The sequence below is a fragment of the Oncorhynchus gorbuscha genome, unplaced genomic scaffold (genome assembly GCF_021184085.1).
Source record: "Oncorhynchus gorbuscha isolate QuinsamMale2020 ecotype Even-year unplaced genomic scaffold, OgorEven_v1.0 Un_scaffold_4282, whole genome shotgun sequence".
Taxonomy (NCBI): Eukaryota; Metazoa; Chordata; class Actinopteri; order Salmoniformes; family Salmonidae; genus Oncorhynchus; species Oncorhynchus gorbuscha.
This window is the reverse complement of record NW_025748333.1, coordinates 4,915-30,072: the sequence shown is the minus strand read 5'-3', so window position 1 is coordinate 30,072 and position 25,158 is coordinate 4,915. Positions and strand designations below refer to the sequence as shown.

At 43.2% G+C, this 25,158-nt stretch overlaps 2 protein-coding genes across 2 annotated transcripts; one reads left to right on the top strand and one right to left on the bottom strand.

The window, feature by feature from the left end:
* Nucleotides 1–9: 9 nt before the first annotated feature.
* Nucleotides 10–11,339, bottom strand: LOC124028493 (centrosomal protein of 72 kDa-like). Its single transcript, XM_046340534.1, has 8 exons — nt 11,210–11,339; nt 10,793–10,920; nt 8,413–8,605; nt 8,176–8,290; nt 6,871–7,058; nt 6,330–6,539; nt 6,034–6,215; nt 10–132 (listed from the first exon to the last, which is right to left on the bottom strand). The coding sequence occupies exons 1-8, from the start codon at nt 11,280–11,282 to the stop codon at nt 10–12; spliced, it is 1,212 nt and encodes a 403-aa protein (XP_046196490.1). The 5' UTR covers nt 11,283–11,339.
* A 364-nt stretch (nt 11,340–11,703) lies between these two features.
* On the top strand, nt 11,704–15,131 carry LOC124028491. Its single transcript, XM_046340532.1, has 7 exons — nt 11,704–11,793; nt 12,162–12,253; nt 12,457–12,481; nt 12,690–12,781; nt 12,909–12,926; nt 13,129–13,146; nt 13,228–15,131. Exons 1-7 carry the CDS (start codon nt 11,704–11,706, stop codon nt 13,667–13,669), a joined length of 777 nt encoding a protein of 258 aa, XP_046196488.1. The 3' UTR covers nt 13,670–15,131.
* Nucleotides 15,132–25,158: the final 10,027 nt, after the last annotated feature.

Sequence of the window (25,158 nt, the reverse complement as noted above, 5' to 3'; positions counted from 1 at the left end):
GCAGGTAAGCTACACAGTACATGGGGGTTTCATACTCACAGAGGAAGTTGTTGTCATGGTGCAGAGGCCTCTCCCTGTCCAGTGCTTGTTCACTAGGCTCAGCAGCAACTCCATTGGTTTCCTATAGCTTCCCTAGGAGACAGATTTGATACAATTACAAAAAAAGACTGGTTATAATGAACAGTAAGATCTATGATGAATGAATGGTACTGTAGGGATAGGTGGGTTTTCACTATGATTAATGAATGGTACTGTAGGGATAGGTGGGTTTTCTCTATGATTAATGAATGGTACTGTAGGGATAGGTGGGTTTTTCTCTATGATTAATGAATGGTACTGTAGGGATAGGTGGGTTTTCTCTATGATTAATGAATGGTACTGTAGGGATAGGTGGGTTTTCTCTATGATTAATGAATGGTACTGTAGGGATAGGTGGGTTTTCTCTATGATTAATGAATGGTACTGTAGGGATAGGTGGGTTTTCTCTATGATTAATGAATGGTACTCTCTATGATTAATGAATGGTACGGTAGGGATAGGTGGGTTTTCTCTATGATTAATGAATGGTACTGTAGGGATAGGTGGGTTTTCTCTATGATTAATGAATGGTACTGTAGGGATAGGTGGGTTTTCTCTATGATTAATGAATGGTACGGTAGGGATAGGTGGGTTTTCTCTATGATTAATGAATGGTACGGTAGGGATAGGTGGGTTTTCTCTATGATTAATGAATGGTACTGTAGGGATAGGTGGGTTTTCTCTATGATTAATGAATGGTACTGTAGGGATAGGTGGGTTTTCTCTATGATTAATGAATGGTACTGTAGGGATAGGTGGGTTTTCTCTATGATTAATGAATGGTACTGTAGGGATAGGTGGGTTTTCTCTATGATGAATGAATGGTACTGTAGGGATAGGTGGGTTTTCTCTAGGGTGGATGAATGGTACTGTAGGGATAGGTGGGTTTTCTCTATGATTAATGAATGGTACTGTAGGGATAGGTGGGTTTTCTCTATGATGAATGAATGGTACTGTAGGGATAGGTGGGTTTTCTCTAGGGTGGATGAATGGTACTGTAGGGATAGGTGGGTTTTCTCTATGATTAATAAATGGTACGGTAGGGATAGGTGGGTTTTCTCTATGATTAATAAATGGTACTGTAGGGATAGGTGGGTTTTCTCTATGATTAATGAATGGTACTGTAGGGATAGGTGGGTTTTCTCTGATTAATAAATGGATGAATGGTACTGTAGGGATAGGTGGGTTTTCTCTATGATTAATAAATGGTACTGTAGGGATAGGTGGGTTTTCTCTATGATTAATAAATGGTACTGTAGGGATAGGTGGGTTTTCTCTATGATGAATGAATGGTACTGTAGGGATAGGTGGGTTTTCTCTATGATTAATAAATGGTACTGTAGGGATAGGTGGGTTTTCTCTATGATTAATGAATGGTACTGTAGGGATAGGTGGGTTTTCTCTATGATTAATGAATGGTACGGTAGGGATAGGTGGGTTTTCTCTATGATTAATAAATGGTACTGTAGGGATAGGTGGGTTTTCACTATGATTAATGAATGGTACGGTAGGGATAGGTGGGTTTTCTCTATGATTAATGAATGGTACTGTAGGGATAGGTGGGTTTTCTCTATGATGAATAAATGGTACGGTAGGGATAGGTGGGTTTTCTCTATGATTAATGAATGGTACTGTAGGGATAGGTGGGTTTTCACTATGATTAATGAATGGTACTGTAGGGATAGGTGGGTTTTCTCTATGATTAATGAATGGTACTGTAGGGATAGGTGGGTTTTCTCTATGATTAATGAATGGTACTGTAGGGATAGGTGGGTTTTCTCTATGATTAATGAATGGTACTGTAGGGATAGGTGGGTTTTCTCTAGGATGAATGAATGGTACTGTAGGGATATGTGGGTTTTCTCTATGATTAATGAATGGTACTGTAGGGATAGGTGGGTTTTCTCTATGATTAATGAATGGTACTGTAGGGATAGGTGGGTTTTCTCTATGATTAATGAATGGTACTGTAGGGATAGGTGGGTTTTCTCTATGATTAATGAATGGTACTGTAGGGATAGGTGGGTTTTCTCTATGATTAATGAATGGTACGGTAGGGATAGGTGGGTTTTCTCTAGGGTGGATGAATGGTACTGTAGGGATAGGTGGGTTTTCTCTATGATTAATAAATGGTACGGTAGGGATAGGTGGGTTTTCTCTATGATTAATAAATGGTACTGTAGGGATAGGTGGGTTTTCTCTATGATGAATGAATGGTACTGTAGGGATAGGTGGGTTTTCTCTATGATTAATAAATGGTACGGTAGGGATAGGTGGGTTTTCTCTATGATTAATAAATGGTACTGTAGGGATAGGTGGGTTTTCACTATGATTAATGAATGGTACGGTAGGGATAGGTGGGTTTTCTCTATGATTAATGAATGGTACTGTAGGGATAGGTGGGTTTTCTCTATGATTAATGAATGGTACTGTAGGGATAGGTGGGTTTTCTCTATGATTAATGAATGGTACTGCAGGGATAGGTGGGTTTTCTCTATGATGAATGAATGGTACTGTAGGGATAGGTGGGTTTTCTCTATGATTAATGAATGGTACTGTAGGGATAGGTGGGTTTTCTCTATGATTAATGAATGGTACTGTAGGGATAGGTGGGTTTTCTCTATGATTAATGAATGGTACTGTAGGGATAGGTGGGTTTTCTCTATGATTAATGAATGGTACTGTAGGGATAGGTGGGTTTTCTCTATGATTAATGAATGGTACTGTAGGGATAGGTGGGTTTTCTCTATGATGAATGAATGGTACTGTAGGGATAGGTGGGTTTTCTCTATGATTAATGAATGGTACTGTAGGGATAGGTGGGTTTTCTCTATGATTAATAAATGGTACTGTAGGGATAGGTGGGTTTTCTCTATGATTAATGAATGGTACTGTAGGGATAGGTGGGTTTTCTCTATGATGAATGAATGGTACTGTAGGGATAGGTGGGTTTTCTCTATGATTAATAAATGGTACTGTAGGGATAGGTGGGTTTTCTCTATGATGAATGAATGGTACTGTAGGGATATGTGGGTTTTCTCTATGATTAATGAATGGTACTGTAGGGATAGGTGGGTTTTCTCTATGATTAATGAATGGTACTGTAGGGATAGGTGGGTTTTCTCTATGATTAATGAATGGTACTGTAGGGATAGGTGGGTTTTCTCTATGATTAATGAATGGTACTGTAGGGATAGGTGGGTTTTGGTCTCTATGATTAATGAATGGTACTGTAGGGATAGGTGGGTTTTCTCTATGATTAATAAATGGTACTGTAGGGATAGGTGGGTTTTCTCTATGATTAATGAATGGTACTGTAGGGATAGGTGGGTTTTCTCTATGATTAATGAATGGTACTGTAGGGATAGGTGGGTTTTCTCTATGATTAATGAATGGTACTGTAGGGATAGGTGGGTTTTCTCTATGATTAATGAATGGTACTGTAGGGATAGGTGGGTTTTCTCTATGATTAATGAATGGTACGGTAGGGATAGGTGGGTTTTCTCTATGATTAATGAATGGTACTGTAGGGATAGGTGGGTTTTCTCTATGATTAATGAATGGTACGGTAGGGATAGGTGGGTTTTCTCTAGGGTGGATGAATGGTACAGTAGGGATATGTGGGTTTTCTCTATGATTAATGAATGGTACTGTAGGGATAGGTGGGTTTTCTCTATGATTAATGAATGGTACTGTAGGGATAGGTGGGTTTTCTCTATGATGAATGAATGGTACTGTAGGGATAGGTGGGTTTTCTCTATGATTAATGAATGGTACTGTAGGGATAGGTGGGTTTTCTCTATGATTAATGAATGGTACTGTAGGGATAGGTGGGTTTTCTCTATGATTAATGAATGGTACTGTAGGGATAGGTGGGTTTTCTCTATGATGAATGAATGGTACTGTAGGGATAGGTGGGTTTTCTCTAGGGTGGATGAATGGTACTGTAGGGATAGGTGGGTTTTCTCTATGATTAATAAATGGTACGGTAGGGATAGGTGGGTTTTCTCTATGATTAATAAATGGTACTGTAGGGATAGGTGGGTTTTCTCTATGATTAATGAATGGTACGGTAGGGATAGGTGGGTTTTCTCTAGGGTGGATGAATGGTACTGTAGGGATAGGTGGGTTTTCTCTATGATTAATAAATGGTACGGTAGGGATAGGTGGGTTTTCTCTATGATTAATAAATGGTACTGTAGGGATAGGTGGGTTTTCTCTATGATGAATGAATGGTACTGTAGGGATAGGTGGGTTTTCTCTATGATTAATAAATGGTACGGTAGGGATAGGTGGGTTTTCTCTATGATTAATGAATGGTACTGTAGGGATAGGTGGGTTTTCACTATGATTAATGAATGGTACTGTAGGGATAGGTGGGTTTTCTCTATGATTAATAAATGGTACTGTAGGGATAGGTGGGTTTTCTCTATGATTAATGAATGGTACTGTAGGGATAGGTGGGTTTTCTCTATGATTAATGAATGGTACTGCAGGGATAGGTGGGTTTTCTCTATGATTAATGAATGGTACTGTAGGGATAGGTGGGTTTTCTCTATGATTAATGAATGGTACTGTAGGGATAGGTGGGTTTTCTCTATGATTAATGAATGGTACTGTAGGGATAGGTGGGTTTTCTCTATGATGAATGAATGGTACTGTAGGGATAGGTGGGTTTTCTCTAGGGTAATGAATGGTACTGTAGGGATAGGTGGGTTTTCTCTATGATTAATGAATGGTACTGTAGGGATAGGTGGGTTTTCTCTATGATGAATGAATGGTACTGTAGGGATAGGTGGGTTTTCTCTAGGGTAATGAATGGTACTGTAGGGATAGGTGGGTTTTCTCTATGATTAATAAATGGTACTGTAGGGATAGGTGGGTTTTCTCTATGATTAATAAATGGTACTGTAGGGATAGGTGGGTTTTCTCTATGATGAATGAATGGTACTGTAGGGATAGGTGGGTTTTCTCTATGATTAATAAATGGTACTGTAGGGATAGGTGGGTTTTCTCTATGATGAATGAATGGTACTGTAGGGATAGGTGGGTTTTCTCTATGATTAATGAATGGTACTGTAGGGATAGGTGGGTTTTCTCTATGATTAATGAATGGTACTGTAGGGATAGGTGGGTTTTCTCTATGATTAATAAATGGTACTGTAGGGATAGGTGGGTTTTCTCTATGATTAATGAATGGTACGGTAGGGATAGGTGGGTTTTCTCTAGGGTGGATGAATGGTACAGTAGGGATATGTGGGTTTTCTCTATGATTAATGAATGGTACTGTAGGGATAGGTGGGTTTTCTCTATGATTAATGAATGGTACTGTAGGGATAGGTGGGTTTTCTCTATGATTAATGAATGGTACTGTAGGGATAGGTGGGTTTTCTCTATGATTAATGAATGGTACTGTAGGGATAGGTGGGTTTTCTCTATGATTAATGAATGGTACTGTAGGGATAGGTGGGTTTTCTCTATGATTAATGAATGGTACTGTAGGGATAGGTGGGTTTTCTCTATGATTAATGAATGGTACTGTAGGGATAGGTGGGTTTTCTCTATGATTAATGAATGGTACTGTAGGGATAGGTGGGTTTTCTCTATGATTAATGAATGGTACGGTAGGGATAGGTGGGTTTTCTCTATGATTAATGAATGGTACGGTAGGGATAGGTGGGTTTTCTCTATGATTAATAAATGGTACTGTAGGGATAGGTGGGTTTTCTCTATGATTAATGAATGGTACGGTAGGGATAGGTGGGTTTTCTCTAGGGTGGATGAATGGTACAGTAGGGATATGTGGGTTTTCTCTATGATGAATGAATGGTACGGTAGGGATAGGTGGGTTTTCTCTAGGGTGGATGAATGGTACAGTAGGGATATGTGGGTTTTCTCTAGGGTGGATGAATGGTACGGTAGGGATAAGTGGGTTCTCACTCTGAAACGTCTCACCTTCTGTTGCTTGGCATGTTTCTGTGGTGAGGTGGAGCCCCCTGCTGTCTGCTGGGTGTTATGGTAGGACAGTCTGGGAGGGTGCAGGATGGGGTTGGTGGCATCAGACCTACTGGGACAGGGACTTCTTGGACTGGGGGGGCGGATCTTCACTAAGGAAGACTTCTGCTGGTCAACTTTATCTAAAGGAGGAGGAAGCCAGTGCAAAACACTCAGAATGTTGTATTAGGCCATTTATGCCATTTATGCCATCTGATTTGTGGGGGTGACAGAGAGGATATTCAGTGTCACCTCACCAGGGTGAGGGGTGAAGTGGCCCTTGGCCGTGACTCTCAGGTGTTTGGGGAGTTTCTCTCGCTCCTCCCGTCCAGAGCTAGTCCCGCTGTGCTTCTCTACGCGGGGGTTAAAGGTTACCCTCGGCCCCTCTGACGTTTTCAACGAGGAGGAAGAACCTTTCCTTCGAGATCCTTCTCTTAAACGTTGACCATTGGACTGGGAATGACAAGCTGATCATAATGAAAATAAAACATGCACATTTTATACTGAATGCTTGTTTGCTCACTTGAAAAAAGGTAGACCATAAATGTAACTAGTTAAACATACAATTCATCAAGTAATGAATGAAATCAATTAAGGGTAAATCTCTGAAATCTTGCCATAAATTAGCAAAATTCCCCATGTTCCTAGGGAAAAAACAACAACATTTGTCTCCCCCTGGTGGACTGTCCCTACATTTACAGTCATGGTGTACATCACACTCTAATACCACTTCATACTGTCATTTGTCATTATAAAAATAATGATGTACTATTCTATGATCAAACAACATAAACTCACACTCCTCTTTGATCTGATGATAGAGCTGGGACTCTGGCTCCTTGTGGGAAGAGCCAGTCAGGAACAGAGGTTCACTTTGGTCCCAGTTGCTCTTAGCGACAAGGTTCAACACTATGTCATCGTTGTCATCCAGGACAGAGAGCTTCTTGGCCAGGCGATTTACTGAGGCCATCCTCAGCTTACTGCTCCTGGAACACACCAATCAAACACGCATCACGTCATAACATAGCACTACTAGAAGATTATTGTATAATACAATCTATAACACTGAAACGTCACTGTACACACTATTGGAAACAATGCCACATAAAGAACAGCTTACTAGTTAAATAAAATGAAATCTGAAGTTTGTCTTTCCGGGTGTTTTCTAATAATACAAATCAATATCTAATGCAGACAAGAGACCTTGGTGTGCAAACAAGACCTCCTGACATAAGCAATCTGGTGTATTAACACTGCAAAGTACAGTACCTCTGGTCAGTGATGTCTAATACTGTAGAGTACAGTACCTCTGGTCAGTGATGTCTAATACTGTAGAGTACAGTACCTCTGGTCAGTGATGTCTAATACTGTAGAGTACAGTACCTCTGGTCAGTGATGTCTAATACTGTAGAGTACAGTACCTCTAGTCAGTGATGTCTAATACTGTAGAGTACAGTACCTCTGGTCAGTGATGTCTGTCTAATACTGTAGAGTACAGTACCTCTGGTCAGTGATGTCTAATACTGTAGAGTACAGTACCTCTAGTCAGTGATGTCTAATACTGTAGAGTACAGTACCTCTGGTCAGTGATGTCTAATACTGTAGAGTACAGTACCTCTGGTCAGTGATGTCTAATACTGTAGAGTACAGTACCTCTGGTCAGTGATGTCTGTCTAATACTGTAGAGTACAGTACCTCTGGTCAGTGATGTCTAATACTGTAGAGTACAGTACCTCTGGTCAGTGATGTCTAATACTGTAGAGTACAGTACCTCTGGTCAGTGATGTCTAATACTGTAGAGTACAGTACCTCTGGTCAGTGATGTCTAATACTGTAGAGTACAGTACCTCTGGTCAGTGATGTCTAATACTGTAGAGTACAGTACCTCTGGTCAGTGATGTCTAATACTGTAGAGTACAGTACCTCTGGTCAGTGATGTCTAATACTGTAGAGTACAGTACCTCTGGTCAGTGATGTCTAATACTGTAGAGTACAGTACCTCTGGTCAGTGATGTCTAATACTGGAGTACAGTACAGTGATGTCTAATACTGTAGAGTACAGTACCTCTGGTCAGTGATGTCTAATACTGTAGAGTACAGTACCTCTGGTCAGTGATGTCTGTCTCCGAGGAGCTCGTCTGTTGGGGTCCGAGCACAGAGTCTGAGGAGAAATGCATGATTGAAGCTCTTCTCTCACTGTCCCTGACTGGACAGTCATCTACAGGAAGAAAACAATATAAAACAAACATCAAATGTCAGATTGGTAAGAAGAACTATCTAACAGCAAAGTCATTGGACAGCCAATCGGACCCACAATGAACATATGGTAGCTGTAGGTACCAAGCCTGCGAAGGTTGGACAGTGCGTGCACAAAGTACAGGCGGTAGTGTGGATCTGTTTTAGCCAGAGGGTTGAGCCTCAGGTCCAGCTCTCTCAGAGCAGTCAGCTGCCAGAGCACTTTGACCTCCTGAAGGGAGGGAATGCTGTTGTAGTACAGGTTCAGCCTCTCCAGCCTCTTCAAGTGTTGGACCCCCTATAGATGAACAGACATAGAAAGAAACAAATAGGGGGGGGGTATAATGTGTGGAACATTCCAACAGGAATCTGATACAAAAACTTAGTAAATAACAAGGTTTCCACAAACAACACACACAAAGTTGTATAGAGGCAGATTAAGATACCGGGTAGGGAATGGGCTATTTCATTACGTTTTTAAATCACCTCACCAAAAAATGTCTGTCCTCACTCTGGTAGCCTATGGACAAACATTAAGAATAAGCTACGTGGTGAGTTGATGCCTATTCGGCAGCTAGTTAGCTAGGTGGTGAGTTGATGCCTATTCGGCAGCTAGTTAGCTAGGTGGTGAGTTGATGCCTATTCGGCAGCTAGTTAGCTCGGTGGTGAGTTGATGCCTATTCGGCAGCTAGTTAGCTCGGTGGTGAGTTGATGCCTATTCGGCAGCTAGTTAGCTAGGTGGTGAGTTGATGCCTATTCGGCAGCTAGTTAGCTAGGTGGTGAGTTGATGCCTATTCGTCAGCTAGTTAGCTAGGTGGTGAGTTGATGCCTATTCGTCAGCTAGTTAGCTAGGTGGTGAGTTGATGCCTATTCGACAGCTAGTTAGCTAGGTGGTGAGTTGATGCCTACAGCTAGTTAGCTAGGTGGTGAGTTGATGCCTATTCAGCTAGTTAGCTAGGTGGTGAGTTGATGCCTATTCGGCAGCTAGTTAGCTAGGTGGTGAGTTGATGCCTATTCGGCAGCTAGTTAGCTACGTGGTGAGTTGATGCCTATTCGACAGCTATTAGCTAGGTGAGTTGATGCCTATTCGGCAGCTAGTTAGCTAGGTGGTGAGTTGATGCCTATTCGGCAGCTAGTTAGCTAGGTGGTGAGTTGATGCCTATTCGGCAGCTAGTTAGCTAGGTGGTGAGTTGATGCCTATTCGGCAGCTAGTTAGCTAGGTGGTGAGTTGATGCCTATTCGGCAGCTAGTTAGCTAGGTGGTGAGTTGATGCCTATTCGGCAGCTAGTTAGCTCGGTGGTGAGTTGATGCCTATTCAGCAGCTATTTAGCTCGGTGGTGAGTTGATGCCTATTCGGCAGCTAGTTAGCTAGGTGGTGAGTTGATGCCTATTCGACAGCTAGTTAGCTCGGTGGTGAGTTGATGCCTATTCGTCAGCTAGTTAGCTAGGTGGTGAGTTGATGCCTATTCGGCAGCTAGTTAGCTAGGTGGTGAGTTGATGCCTATTCGGCAGCTAGTTAGCTAGGTGGTGAGTTGATGCCTATTCGACAGCTAGTTAGCTCGGTGGTGAGTTGATGCCTATTCGGCAGCTAGTTAGCTAGGTGGTGAGTTGATGCCTATTCGGCAGCTAGTTAGCTAGGTGGTGAGTTGATGCCTATTCGTCAGCTAGTTAGCTAGGTGGTGAGTTGATGCCTATTCGTCAGCTAGTTAGCTAGGTGGTGAGTTGATGCCTATTCGACAGCTAGTTAGCTCGGTGGTGAGTTGATGCCTATTCGACAGCTAGTTAGCTAGGTGGTGAGTTGATGCCTATTCGGCAGCTAGTTAGCTAGTGGTGAGTTGATGCTATTCGGCAGCTGTTAGCTGGTGGTGAGTTGATGCCTATTCGGCAGCTAGTTAGCTAGGTGGTGAGTTGATGCCTATTCGGCAGCTAGTTAGCTAGGTGGTGAGTTGATGCCTATTCGGCAGCTAGTTAGCTAGGTGGTGAGTTGATGCCTATTCGGCAGCTAGTTAGCTAGGTGGTGAGTTGATGCCTATTGCGGCAGCTAGTTAGCTAGGTGGTGAGTTGATGCCTATTCGGCAGCTAGTTAGCTAGGTGGTGAGTTGATGCCTATTCGGCAGCTAGTTAGCTAGGTGGTGAGTTGATGCCTATTCGGCAGCTAGTTAGCTCGGTGACTTGATCATGTTACTTTGTATTACTATGCGTTGTTTGTTGGAAACCAGATTCCTTTTGGAACGTTCCACAAATTATACCCACTCAAACAAATGTGACTTACACATTCAGTGTATGTCCCAAATTGTGCCCTATTCCCTACATAGTGAACTACTTTTGCCCAGAACCCTGGTTAGAAGTAGTGCACTATATAGGGAATAATATGTAATGGCGTACCATTGTGGACGCAATCAGATCTACACATCTACACATTCAGACTTCAGTGACCATTTCACCATGTACTGTATATACATTTGTCTGTTGATAGACATCTCACCTCGACAGAGATTAGTGCATTACAGGAGAGGTTCAGGGTTTTCAAACGGACAAAGTTCTTTAGTGAGATTCCCAGATGTCTGATTTTCTCCTTGTATGATCCTGGGAGGCTCAGTGATCTCACATCTGCTGTAAAGTGGTCATGAATGTTAGTAGCCAGCAATCAAAGTAGAGTAGTTGGGTAGTTGTAGACCCATGGTAACGTTGTCCATCTTTCACTAGATAGCTACCTGTGGCCAGACAAATTCAAAGCACTGTTTTGTCAGCTAGCCTAGCAGGCGAGCTAACGTTGGCACTAAGCAAAGTCTCTGGGCGTTAATTAGCTATTAATGGAAGTTTAAAACTGGTTTTAAATCAAACTAATCATACATCTAGGCTACCAACTTACAAGCTATAATTTAAGTGTCAAATATATTACCAAGGCAATGGTGATTTAGATGTAGCTTCTCTCGTATCCACTGCTCTGTTGCTGTTGTCAACAGCGCCGCCATATTTTTCCAATTTGGTGGAATCCGAGCCGAGCATGCGCAGTTGTTTACGGTCTGGGAACGCCCACATCCTGGTACTGCTTGTCTCACGTGTTCAAACAAGCGGAACAGAGAAAGGTAATGTTGAATGTTAACAGATATTTTTCAGCTCACATATTAGTTTCAGTCTTGACTTTGGTCATTCTAAACGTGGCTACTTACCTGAAACATAGCTGTTTAGAATGTTAACACTGTACACATAGCTATGGCGCAAGACAAGACTACTAGCTTACTTTCAACAGTGTTTTCTCAACTTTGGTATGGTATTCAACAGTTAACTTGCAGATATCTGAAAACTTCTTCTCTTTCCCAAATCCCACTCAGTCTCTTCATATGAAATGAACAGTGATCCTCCAACTGTAGCTTTGGAATTGAGTCAAGACCAATGGCAGGCTGTCGGATAGAGTTGATCACAGCATGTTCCAACATCACACTGTCCGTCTCTGCCCTGTACACAGCATATCAGCTCTTCAAGGTAATTTTGGGATATATTGGTGTTCACTTGAGTGTAACTCTTGTGTACCATTAAACCATTCTCAACCCCTTTGCTACTGATTATTGTCATGACTCGTTCTTTCTCCTCACCCTGACTGTTCCCTCATCTCCCTCTTTCTCTCGTAGGACCACAGAGCTCCAGCAGTGGGCTTCTTTCTCCTCACCCTGACTGTTCCCTCATGTCCCTCTTTCTCTCGTAGGACCACAGAGCTCCAGCAGTGGGCTTCTTTCTCCTCACCCTGACTGTTCCCTCATCTCCCTCTTTCTCTCGTAGGACCACAGAGCTCCAGCAGTGGGCTTCTTTCTCCTCACCCTGACTGTTCCCTCATGTCCCTCTTTCTCTCGTAGGACCACAGAGCTCCAGCAGTGGGCTTCTTTCTCCTCACCCTGACTGTTCCCTCATCTCCCTCTTCCTCTCGTAGGACCACAGAGCTCCAGCAGTGGGCTTCTTTCTCCTCACCCTGACTGTTCCCTCATCTCCCTCTTTCTCTCGTAGGACCACAGAGCTCCAGCAGTGGGCTTCTTTCTCCTCACCCTGACTGTTCCCTCATCTCCCTCTTTCTCTCGAGGACCACAGAGCTCCAGCAGTGGGCTTCTTTCTCCTCACCCTGACTGTTCCCTCATCTCCCTCTTTCTCTCGTAGGACCACAGAGCTCCAGCAGTGGGCAGTGGGGACTTCTTTCTCTCCTCACCCTGACTGTTCCCTCATCTCCCTCTTTCTCTCGTAGGACCACAGAGCTCCAGCAGTGGGCTTCTTTCTCCTCACCCTGACTGTTCCCTCATCTCCCTCTTTCTCTCGTAGGACCACAGAGCTCCAGCAGTGGGCTTCTTTCTCCTCACCCTGACTGTTCCCTCATCTCCCTCTTTCTCTCGTAGGACCACAGAGCTCCAGCAGTGGGCTTCTTTCTCCTCACCCTGACTGTTCCCTCATCTCCCTCTTCCTCTCGTAGGACCACAGAGCTCCAGCAGTGGGCTTCTTTCTCCTCACCCTGACTGTTCCCTCATCTCCCTCTTCCTCTCGAGGACCACAGAGCTCCAGCAGTGGGCTTCTTTCTCCTCACCCTCTGTTCCCTCATCTCCCTCTTTCTCTCGTAGGACCACAGAGCTCCAGCAGTGGGCTTCTTTCTCCTCACCCTGACTTTTCCCTCATCTCCCTCTTTCTCTCGTAGGACCACAGAGCTCCAGCAGTGGGCTTCTTTCTCCTCACCCTGACTGTTCCCTCATCTCCCTCTTCCTCTCGGGACCACAGAGCTCCAGCAGTGGGCTTCTCTCTCCTCACCCTGACTGTTCCCTCATCTCCCTCTTCCTCTCGTAGGACCACAGAGCTCCAGCGGTGGGTTTCTTTCTGCTCGGTCTCTCCTCAGGCCTCTGCACCCTGCCTCTCTCCTTCAGCCCATACCTGACCTCTGTACAGGAGGACCTGGAAGTGGGCCGGCGAGGTCCTGGCTCCACCGCTAGTCTCCTTCGGCTTCCTGTGGCTCAGCGAAGACCGCACCACAGCCAACACCCTCCTTATTGGCTCAGCTCTCCTCCCGGTGCTCTGCGATTGGCTGTCAGCGGACGAGTTGATGCTGATGTCACGCTGTCTGGCGCTCTCTGCCGTCTCCTGCTCGCTCACTGTGTGTCTGTTTGCGGGAAATGCTGTCGGGGCCCTGGGCAGTGTGGCCCTCAGCCTGCCCCAAATGGTGGCCCCCAGGGTGGGGGTCAAGACTCTGGCTCCCCTTGTCTCTCCAGGGGCCACTGTGGGACTGCTTAAGTGGCTCCTGAAGGGCTCCATGGCTGTAGGGTGCTGGGCCTCTGAGAAGGCACTTAGCAAGTACCTGTTGGAACTGAAGGACCTGGACTCCCCATTTTAACTTGCTACCACTGTAACTCAGGGTTTCCCCAAACTCAGTCCTCAGGACCCCGGGGTTTCCTTTCTTTCCTAAGCACTACACCGCTTATTCAAATAATCAACTAATCATCAAGCTTTGTAGTGTTTGGGCAAAAACCAAAAGGTGCACCCCTTGGAGTCCCGAGCATGGAGTTTGGGAAACTGTAACATCACTGTAACAGTTACTGACTGTCTGAACAGTTCAATAGTCCCTCACACATGATCATGACTGATTGTTAAGTTGATGTGGTCTCATGATGTGCACATAGAGCTGCTGACAGAAGAGAACCAGATGGAGGGTCTATTTATTTTGTCCTGCAGGGCCTTGCCTCATAGAAGTAGAACGAATAGAACGGTCTGGAACCTCTGACCATGGCGATTTGACTGGTAAAGTAATGGGTGCACTCAAAATGAGCACGCTTGTTCTACGTATTCTAGCACTGTGGCTTGCCTTTGATCTGTAGCCAATAACCTTTCCAATTCCTACTGGCCAATGACCTTTCCAATTCCTATTGGCCAATGAGCTTTCCAATTCCTACTGGCCAATGACCTTTCCAATTCCTACTGGCCAATAACCTTTCCAATTCCTACTGGCCAATGACCTTTCCAATTCCTACTGGCCAATGACCTTTCCAATTCCTACTGGCCAATGACCTTTCCAATTCCTACTGGCCAATGACCTTTCCAATTCCTACTGGCCAATGACCTTTCCAATTCCTACTGGCCAATGACCTTTCCAATTCCTACTGGCCAATGACCTTTCCAATTCCTACTGGCCAATGACCTTTCCAATTCCTACTGGCCAATGACCTTTCCAATTCCTACTGGCCAATGACCTTTCCAAGAGATTATCCTTATAAGGATGCCATTCTGCCAATTTGGAGGTGACATGATCCACCATTGGGACAGATGGCTGTTGCCAGTGTATGAGCACTGTCAAGGACGTTGTTCTACTTGTTCAGCTTATCGTCATGGCCAGGGAGCTCTGCTCTGTTATCCAAGTACTGTCATCTATGCAAGTCGAAGAAGCACTGGTGTCTAATTCTAAAAATGTAAACATTATTGATGATATTAGTAACAGCGGTTAATAATATTTTATGTGCTAAAATATTGATTTGCTAAAGTATCAACAAAAGGAGTAGTGCTTGGATCTAACGCTTGTATGTACTGATTGTCATGGGTCACTAATACTCCCAACCTCTTCCACTCCGCATGTTAGAAAGTCTAACTCATCTCTGGATGTTGATTTACAGGACAGTGTCATTACCAATTGGCTATAAAAGATTCTATCTGCTTACTCTGTGAAAATATCCTCCCAACGGTGGCTCTATGAGGAGGATGGAAGTGCCTTCCAGACATTTAATACTGTCTATGTCTATGAGGGTGCCTCCCAAATATCACCCTATTCCCTATGTAGTGCACTACTTTTAATCAGAGCCCATTTTGCCCCCAACCATCACCCTATTCCCTATGTAGTGCACTACTTTTAATCAGAGCCCATTTTGCCTCCCAAATATCACCCTATTCCCTATGTAGTGCACTACTTTTAATCAGAGACCATTTTGGGAATAGGGTGGCATTTTGGGGCACACTCTGGTTGAACCTGGGCTGGCTTGACTTCAGTGTCTTGTCCTACGATGAGCACCAAACAGCTTCTACTAGACTATGCTCACTGTGAAGCCAAACAGCTTGTACTAGACTATGCTCACTGTGAAGCCAAACAGCTTGTACTCAAATCAAATCAAATGTATTTATATAGCCCTTCGTACATCAGCTGATATCTCAAAGTGCTTTACAGAAACCCAGCCTAAAACCCCAAACAGCAAGCAATGCAGGTGTAGAAGCACGGTGGCTAGGAAAAACTCCATAGAAAGGCCGAAACCTAGGAAGAAACCTAGAACCAGGCTATGTGGGGTGGCCAGTCCTCTTTTGGCTGTGCCAGGTGGAGATTATAACAGAACATGGCCAAGATGTTCAAATGTTCATAAATGACCAGCATGGTCGAATAATAATAAGGCAGAACAGTTGAAACTGGAGCAGCAGCATGGCCAGGTGGACTGGGGATAGCAAGGAGTCATCATGTCAGGTAGTCCTGGGGCATGGTCCTAGGGCTCAGGTCCTCCGAGAGAGAGAAAGAAAGAGAGAAGGAGAGAATTAGAGAACGCACACTTAGATTCACACAGGACACTGAATAGGACAGGAGAAGTACTCCAGATATAACAAACTGTCCCTAGCCCCTGACACAAACTACTGCAGCATAAATACTGGAGGCTGAGACAGGAGGGGTCAGGAGACACTGTGGTCCCACCCCCAGACAGGGCCAAACAGGAAGGATATTAGACTATGCTCACTGTGAAGCCAAACAGCTTGTACTAGACTATGCTCACTGTGAAGACAAACAGCTTGTACTAGACTATGCTCACTGTGAAGACAATGTCATTGACAGAAAGGACACGTCTGAGAGCCGATAGCTTTAGTTGGCCAGGGTACATGGCCGAGGTACCAAAACAGTCGGGGCCCAAACGTCACCCTATCCCCGATATAGCCACATTTCTTTTGACCAGAGCTCTATATGGGCCCTGGTCAAAAGTAGTGCACTATAAAGGGAATAGGGTGCAATTTGGGACGCATACCCCTAAGTCGCCTCAGATTCAGGATCCTGTTCATTCTGAAGCCTCAGCAGATAGCTACTGTGTACAGTGAGATTTAACTAGATACATCTGCAGAGTTCACACCACTAACACTATGGATCTATATTCATTGATTCTTCAGATATACTACATATTATATCCACATACTGTCCATAATGTCTATACAAGAAGGGTTCTTCTTTATTTGTACTATTTTATACATTATAGAATAATAGTGAAGACATCAAAACTATGAAAAGAAATTGTTAAACAAATCAAAATATATTTTATATTTCAGATTCTTCAAAGTTTATTTATTTAACCTTTATTTAACCAGGCGGCAAGTTGAGAACAAGTTCTCATTTACAACTGCGACCTGGCCAAGATAAAGCAAAGCAGTTCGACACATACAACGACACAGAGTTACACATGGAATAAACAAACATACAGTCAATAATACAGTGGAAAAGTAAGTCGATATACAATGTGAGCAAATGAGATGAAGTGGCCACCCTTTGCCTTGATGACAGCTTTGCACACTCTTGGCATTCTCTCAACCAGCTTCATGAGGTAGTCACCTGGAATGCATTTCAATTAACAGCTGTGCCCATATTATGGCAAGAACCCTCAAATAAGCAAAGATAAGTCCATCATTACTTTAAGACATGAAGGTCAGTCAATCAGGATGATTTCAAGAACTTTGAAAGTTTCTTCAAGTGCAGTTGCAAAAACCATAAATCACTATGAGGAAACTGGCTCTCCTGAGGACTGCCACAGGAAAGGAAGACCCAGTTACCTCTGCTGCAGAGGATACGTTTATTAGAGTTACCAGCCTCAGAAATTGCATCCCAAATAAATGTTTTACAAAGAAATAGACACATCTCAACATGGGGTGGCAGGGTAGCCTAGTGGTTAGAGTGTTGGACTAGAAACCGAAAGGTTGCCAGTTCGAATCCCCGAGCTCTCAAGGTACAAATCTGTCGTTCTGCCCCTGAACAGGCAGTTAACCCACTGTCCCTAGGCCGTCATTGAAAATAAGAATTTGTTCTTAACTGACTTGCCTAGTAAAATAAAGGTTTTAAAAAAAACTGTTCAGAGGAGACTGTGTGAATCAGGCCTTCATGGTTGAATTGCTGAAAAGAAACCACTACTAGAGGACACCAATAAGAAGAAGAGACTTGCTTGGGCCAAGAAACATGAGCAATGGACTTTAGACCAGTGGAAATCTGTCCTTTGTTCTGACGAGTCCAAATTTTACATTTTTGGTTCCAACCGCTGTGTCTTTGTGAGACACAGAGTAGGTGAACAAATTATATCCGTATGTGTGGTTCCCACCGTGAAGCATGGAGGAGGTGGTGTTATGGTGCTTTGCTGGTGATACTGTCTGTGATTTATTTAGAATTCAAGGCACATTTAACCAGCGTGGCTACCCCAGCATTCTGCAATGATACGCGATCCCATCGGGTTTGCGCTTAGTGGGACTTTCATTTGTTTTTCGACAGGACAATGACCCAACACACCTCCAGGCTGTGTAAGGGCTATTTGATCAAGAAGGAGAGTGATGGAGTGCTGAGTCAGAATGACCTGGCCTCCACAATCACCTAACCGCAACTAAATTGAGATGGTTTGGGCTGAGTTGGACCGTGGAGTAAAAGAAAAGCAGTGCTCAGCTTATGTGGGAACTCCTTCAAGACTGTTGGAAAATCATTCCTGGTGAAGCTGGTTGAGAGAATGCCAAGACTGTGCAAAACTGTCATCAAAGCAAAGGGCGGCTATTTGAAGAATCATCTCAATTATAAAATATATTTTGATTTGTTTATCACGTTTTTGGTTACTACATGATTCCATATGTGTTTTTTCATAGTTGTAATGTCTTCACTATTATTCTACAATGTGGAAAATAGTAAAAATAAAGAAAAACCCTGGAATGAGTAGGTGTGTCCAAACATTTGACTGGTACTGTATATATATATTTATACTCTGGACTCCGACATTACTCGTCCTAATATTTCAATATTAATGTATTTATTTTTTTACGTTTAGATTTGTGTGTATTGTTAGATATTACTCCACTGTTGGAACTAGGAACACAAGCACTTCACTACAACCGCATTAATATCTGATACATTTGTGTACCCGACCAATAAAATTATATTCGCTACTAGTTGGAGGATTGTGCATTGATTTTGGGATGCTAATTGGTTAACCGTCTGTGTAAGTTATGTTGTATTTGTGATATACTTTGATTAACTTGTGAATAAATTACTATTTGATTGTCAGATAGATGCTCAGTTTGATGCATTTTGGGATGCATCAAGATTTTCTTCTCCTCAAAGCACAGCCAAGGAAGAATTTATTTCTGTATTGGATAGAGACGCTGAGTGGACACTGCAGAACGGAACTGCTGTAATTCCCAGGACTCCAGGATAGCACAGCGCCAGCCTCGATCTGCTATTTACAAGACTTGCTCTTTTCTGCAGACTTCCTCCCAGCTCTAAGCCCAGCTCTAAGCCCATCTCTAAGCCCAGCTCTAAGCCCAGCTCTAAGCCCAGCTCTAAGACCATCTCTAAGCCCAGCTCTAAGCCCAGCTCTCAGCCCAGCTCTAAGCCCAGCTCTAAGCCCAGCTCAGCCAAACATAAATAGGGCCAAACTTAACTAAGGATATCTATCTGTTAATTCATGTCCTTATTTACATTGTAGTGGATGAGTAATACCTATAGTCAATAGATCCTTCAATTAACCTTTTTGGATATTGGCATCGTTTGTGATTTAAGTCATTTGTGTACTGGTACATAATTTGTTAACAAAAATGACAATATGTTGTTGGGTATACACACAGAAACAGTAATTGTCAGAAACATCGAACCAATGATGTAATTTGGTCCTTAGCTTTGACTTGTGTCTGTACATACATAAACAATGGGTTGTTGTGATTCTTGTCTGTAGATACAGTACATAAACAATGTGTTGTTGTGACTCGTGTCTGTAGAAATATAAACCATGGGTTGTTGTGACTCGTGTCTGTACATACAGTACATAAACTATGGGTTGTTGTGACTCGTGTCTGTATATACAGTACATAAACAATGTGTTGTTGTGACTCATGTCTGTATATACAGTACATAAACAATGGGTTGTGACTCGTGTCTGTAGATATATAAACCATGGGTTGTTATGACTCGTGTCTGTATATACAGTACATAAACCATGGGTTGTTGTGACTCGTGTCTGTATATACAGTACATAAACAATGTGTTGTTGTGACTCGTGTCTGTACATACAGTACATAAACTATGTGTTGTTGTGACTCGTGTCTGTATATACAGTACATAAACTATGTGTTGTTGTGACTCGTGTCTGTATATACAGTACATAAACAATGGGTTGTTGTGACTCGTGTCTGTAGATATATAAACCATGGGTTGTTGTGACTCGTGTCTGTATATACAGTACATAAACCATGGGTTGTTGTGACTCGTGTCTGTATATACAGTACATAAACAATGTGTTGTTGTGACTCGTGTCTGTACATACAGTACATAAACTATGTGTTGTTGTGACTCGTGTCTGTATATACAGTGCATAAACAATGGGTTGTTGTGACTCGTGTCTGTAGATATATAAACCATGGGTTGATGTGACTCGTGTCTGTATATACAGTACATAAACAATGTGTTGTTGCGACTCGTGTCTGTAGATACATAAACAATGTGTTGTTGTGACTCATGTCTGTATATACAGTACATAAACAATGGGTTGTTGTGACTCGTGTCTGTACACATAAACCATGGGTTGTTGTGACTCGTGTCTGTAGATACATAAACGATGTGTTGTGACTCATGTCTGTATATACAGTACATAAACAATGTGTTGTTGTGACTCGTGTCTGTATATACAGTACATAAACTATGTGTTGTTGTGACTCGTGTCTGTATATACAGTACATAAACAATGGGTTGTTGTGACTCGTGTCTGTAGATATATAAACCATGGGTTGTTGTGACTCGTGTCTGTATATACAGTACATAAACCATGGGTTGTTGTGACTCGTGTCTGTATATACAGTACATAAACCATGGGTTGTTGTGACTCGTGTCTGTATATACAGTACATAAACCATGGGTTGTTGTGACTCGTGTCTGTATATACAGTACATAAACAATGTGTTGTTGTGACTCGTGTCTGTATATACAGTACATAAACAATGGGTTGTTGTGACTCGTGTCTGTATATACAGTACATAAACAATGTGTTGTTGTGACTCGTGTCTGTATATACAGTACATAAACAATGGGTTGTTGCGACTCGTGTCTGTACATACAGTACATAAACAATGGGTTGTTGCGACTCGTGTCTGTATACATAAACAATGGCTCCTGATCCTTTCCATGTGAGTGCCCATCAGATAGTATCAGGGACTGTCTTGTCTCTCCTCTCCTCCAGCTCAGACTCCTGGGGTGCATCCCAAATGGTACCTTTTTCCTTACATAGTGCACTACTTTTGACCAGAGCCCTGTGGGGAAAAGGGTGCCATTTGTGAAGCAACCGCGGCTGCTGCATACTGCTGACAGCATGAGGCCACATGTTCCCCAACACAATCAATCTCCATCTCAGCTGCTTGCTTCAGCACTGCAGAGAGCTGCACTGAGCATGCCCACTGTATCTGCAGCCTGTGGATGGATGGAGTAGAGAGGAGGAGGAGGAGAGAGAGTGGAGGGGAGAAGAGAAGGAGAGACAGAGAATCACACAGGAGCTGCTGGTCAGTGCAGTGATGCTGCTGCAGCAGAGAGGAGAGGGGCTGCAAAGGAATGAACAATAACAGACCAAACAGGGAGAACATGGAATGTTGTGGTGGAATGCAGAATGTTGTGGTGGAATGCAGAATGATGTGGAGGAATGCAGAATGTTGGATTGTCTGGACCGGACATCATTAATGACATGAAGACAAGTATGGGTAAGAAAGGAGAAGACAAAATGTTTCTGACAGATGGAGAGGAGGAGCGTTTTAAGATCAGAAAACGGATTAAAGAGGAAGATGGAAGGATGATCTCTGAGGAAAGACCAACAGTAATCAGCCAGATCTATGCTAATCGGTCTTTCTCTGTGGCATCCTCATCCGTCAGCATTTGATATTTTAGCTGCCAGAGCCTTTGTTGTCAGTGAATAGGCATCACTCCTTGGGAGATTTGGTGTTTTGAAAATGAATCGGCTATAGAACGACATTGTCATCCTCTCTCTCTCTCTCTCTCTCTCTCTCTCTCTCTCTCTCTCTCTCTCTCTCTCTCTCTCTCTCTCTCTCTCTCCATTTCTCTCTCTCCTTTTATCTCTCTCTTTCTCCTCTCTCAGAGTGAGCCGATGTTTCTCTCTTCTAGTTCTGTCACTGTAACATGAGTCCCAGACTTTCTCCTGCTCTGTCAGAGTGAGCCGAGGCAGTGTTTCCCTGGAGCCTAGTTCTGTCACTGTAACAGTGAGTCCCAGACGGAGGGGAATGTATTCCTATCACTCCCTGGGCACTAATTTAATCTTCTCACACTGTCTTCAAGATAGGAGTAGAGTCCAGTTACAGGGTTTATCTACAGTCCTCAGGGTCTAGTAACAGAGCCTACAGTCCTGTAGAGTCTAGTAACAGGGTTTACTACAGCCCAGTAGTCTAATGGTGTTTATCTACAGTCCTCAGTAGAGTCTAGTAAAGTGTTTATCTACAGTCACTCAGTGGAGTCTAGAAACAGTGTTTATCTACAGCCCTCAGTAGAGTCTAGTAACAGGGTTTATCTACAGTCCTCAGTAGAGTCTAGTAACAGGGTTTATCTACAGTCCTCAGTAGAGTCTAGAAACAGTGTTTCTCTACAGCCCTCAGTAGTCTAGTAACAGTGTTTATCTACAGCCCTCAGTAGAGTCTAGTAACAGTGTTTATCTACAGTCCTCAGTAGAGTCTAGTAACAGGGTTTATCTACAGTCCTAAGTAGAGTCTAGTAACAGGGTTTATCTACAGTCCTCAGTAGAGTCTAGTAACAGGGTTTATCTACAGTCCTCAGTAGTCTAGTAATGGTGTTTATCTACAGTACTCAGTAGAGTCTGGTAACAGGGTTTATCTACAGTCCTCAGTAGAGTCTAGTAACAGGGTTTATCTACAGTCCTCAGTAGAGTCTAGTAACAGGGTTTATCTACAGTCCTCAGTAGAGTCTAGTAACAGTGTTTATCTACAGCTCTCAGTAGAGTCTAGTAACAGTGTTTATCTACAGTCCTCAGTAGAGTCTAGTAATGGTGTTTATCTACAGTCCTCAGTAGAGTCTAGTAACAGGGTTTAACTACAGCCCTCAGTAGTCTAGTAAAGGTGTTTATCTACAGTCCTCAGTAGAGTCTAGTAACAGTGTTTATCTACAGTCCTCAGTAGAGTCTAGTAACAGGGTTTATCTACAGCCCTCAGTAGTCTAGTAATGGTGTTTATCTACAGTCCTCAGTAGAGTCTAGTAACAGTGTTTATCTACAGTCCTCAGTAGAGTCTAGTAACAGTGTTTATCTACAGTCCTCAGTAGAGTCTAGTAACAGGGTTTATCTACAGTTCTCAGTAGAGTCTAGTAACAGGGTTTATCTACAGCCCTCAGTAGTCTAGTAATGGTGTTTATCTACAGTCCTCAGTAGAGTCTAGTAACAGGGTTTATCTACAGTCCTCAGTAGTCTAGTAATGGTGTTTATCTACAGTCCTCAGTAGAGTCTAGTAACAGGGTTTATCTACAGCCCTCAGTAGAGTCTAGTAACAGGGTTTATCTACAGTCCTCAGTAGAGTCTAGTAACAGGGTTTATCTACAGCTCTCAGTAGAGTCTAGTAACAGGGTTTACCTACAGCCCTCAGTAGAGTCTAGTAACAGGGTTTATCTACAGCCCTCAGTAGAGTCTAGTAACAGTGTTTATCTACAGTCCTCAGTGGAGTAACAGTGTTGATCTACAGTCCTCAGTAGAGTCTAGTAACAGGGTTTATCTACAGCCCTTATCTACAGCCCTCAGTAGAGTCTAGTAACAGGGTTTATCTACAGCCCTCAGTAGAGTCTAGTAACAGGGTTTATCTACAGCCCTCAGTAGAGTCTAGTAACAGGGTTTATCTACAGTCCTCAGTAGAGTCTAGTAACAGGGTTTTCTATCTCAGTAGAGTCTAGTAACCCTCTACAGTCCCTCAGAGAGTCTAGTAACAGGGTTTATCTACAGCCCTCAGTAGAGTCTAGTAACAGGGTTTATCTACAGCCCTCAGCTAGTAACAGGGTTTATCTACAGCCCTCAGTAGAGTCTAGTAACAGTGTTTATCTACAGTCCTCAGTGGAGTAACAGTGGTTATCTACAGTCCTCAGTAGAGTCTAGTAACAGGGTTTAACTACAGCCCTCAGTAGTCTAGTAAAGGTGTTTATCTACAGTCCTCAGTAGAGTCTAGTAACAGGGTTTATCTACAGCCCTCAGTGGAGTAACAGGGTTTATCTACAGCCCCACGCGGTTCCTTTGTCTTGTCATCAGAGGATGGTAACCATCAGCAGGACAACCAATCCCATGACAGCAGGGAAACTGTATAGATACTGAGCTATTTCTGTAAGTCTACTGTCTGGGGGATATGTTACTGCTAGTCTCACAGACGTACATCTGAAATGCTATTTTATGTCGGTAGAGAGAGATGTTCATGCTGTCATACATGTTGTGTAGGTTTATTGTTTAAGGTGAACAGCATCTGGGCTGGCAGTGTCATTGCAGGCTGGCAGTGTGTACGTGTGTGTCGTGTCTGTGTTGGAGGTTAACACAGTATTTAGTAACACTAATGTCTGTTTCTCCTCTCTGACATCCCCCTGTCTGTCTGTTGCTGTGATCAGGAGCCAGGACGTGTTTCCATGGAAACAAGGAGCAGGAGAAGAAAAGGCCACACCCCAGGAAGGAGAGGAAGAAAAGGGGGCGTGGCAGCAGGTTGAGTGACTCCAGTGAGTGGATGCTTTATGACAACAACGTCTATAAATAGAAGCATCTGTAACACTGGTTACATACTTAACTACTGTACTTACTACTGACAGATATCAGTGATAATTGCTGTTATTAAGGTATAGATAGATATTTCTCATGGTGATCAATAGACACTTAAATACCAGGCTGTTTTACCTTCATTTACCGAGGCAAGTCAGTTATGAACAAATTCTTATTTACAATGATGGCCTACCCCGGCCAAACCCAGACAACGCTGGGCCAATTGTACGCCGCCCTATGGGACTCCCAATCACAGCCGGATGTGATACAGCCTGGATTTGAGCCAGGGACTGTAGTGATGCCTCTTGCACTGAGATGCAGTGCCTTAGACCGCTGTGCCACTCAGGACCCTAATAGCTACTGTAGAATAGGAATAACAGGAATGATAATAGCTAGTGTTTTGATGTGGTATATCTCTCATGGTGATTTATGGTGATTTCTCATGGTGAATTATGGTGATTTCTCATGGTGATTTCTCATGGTGATTTCTCATGGTGATTTCTCATGGTGATTTATGGTGATTTCTCATGGTGATTTCTCATGGTGATTTCACAGTGATTGATCATGGTGATTTATGCCCTTATTAAAATTGATCATATGAATTCTGCCCTTATGGATTTTCTTCAAGGCAGTAGCAGTGATAGTGACGGCCTGTCCCTGAGTGATGAAGATGATGGTGGAGGTGGTGAAGTGCCCGATATCCCAGCATGCACTCCTCTGGGTGCCTTCCTGTCCTTTAAACAAGAGAACGAGAAAAGGAGGGAGGTCCAGGTGCAGCTAGAGACGGCAGGAAAGGTAGGCTTCACCACAAACACTTTGGCATCCTATTCCCTATAGGCCCTGGTCA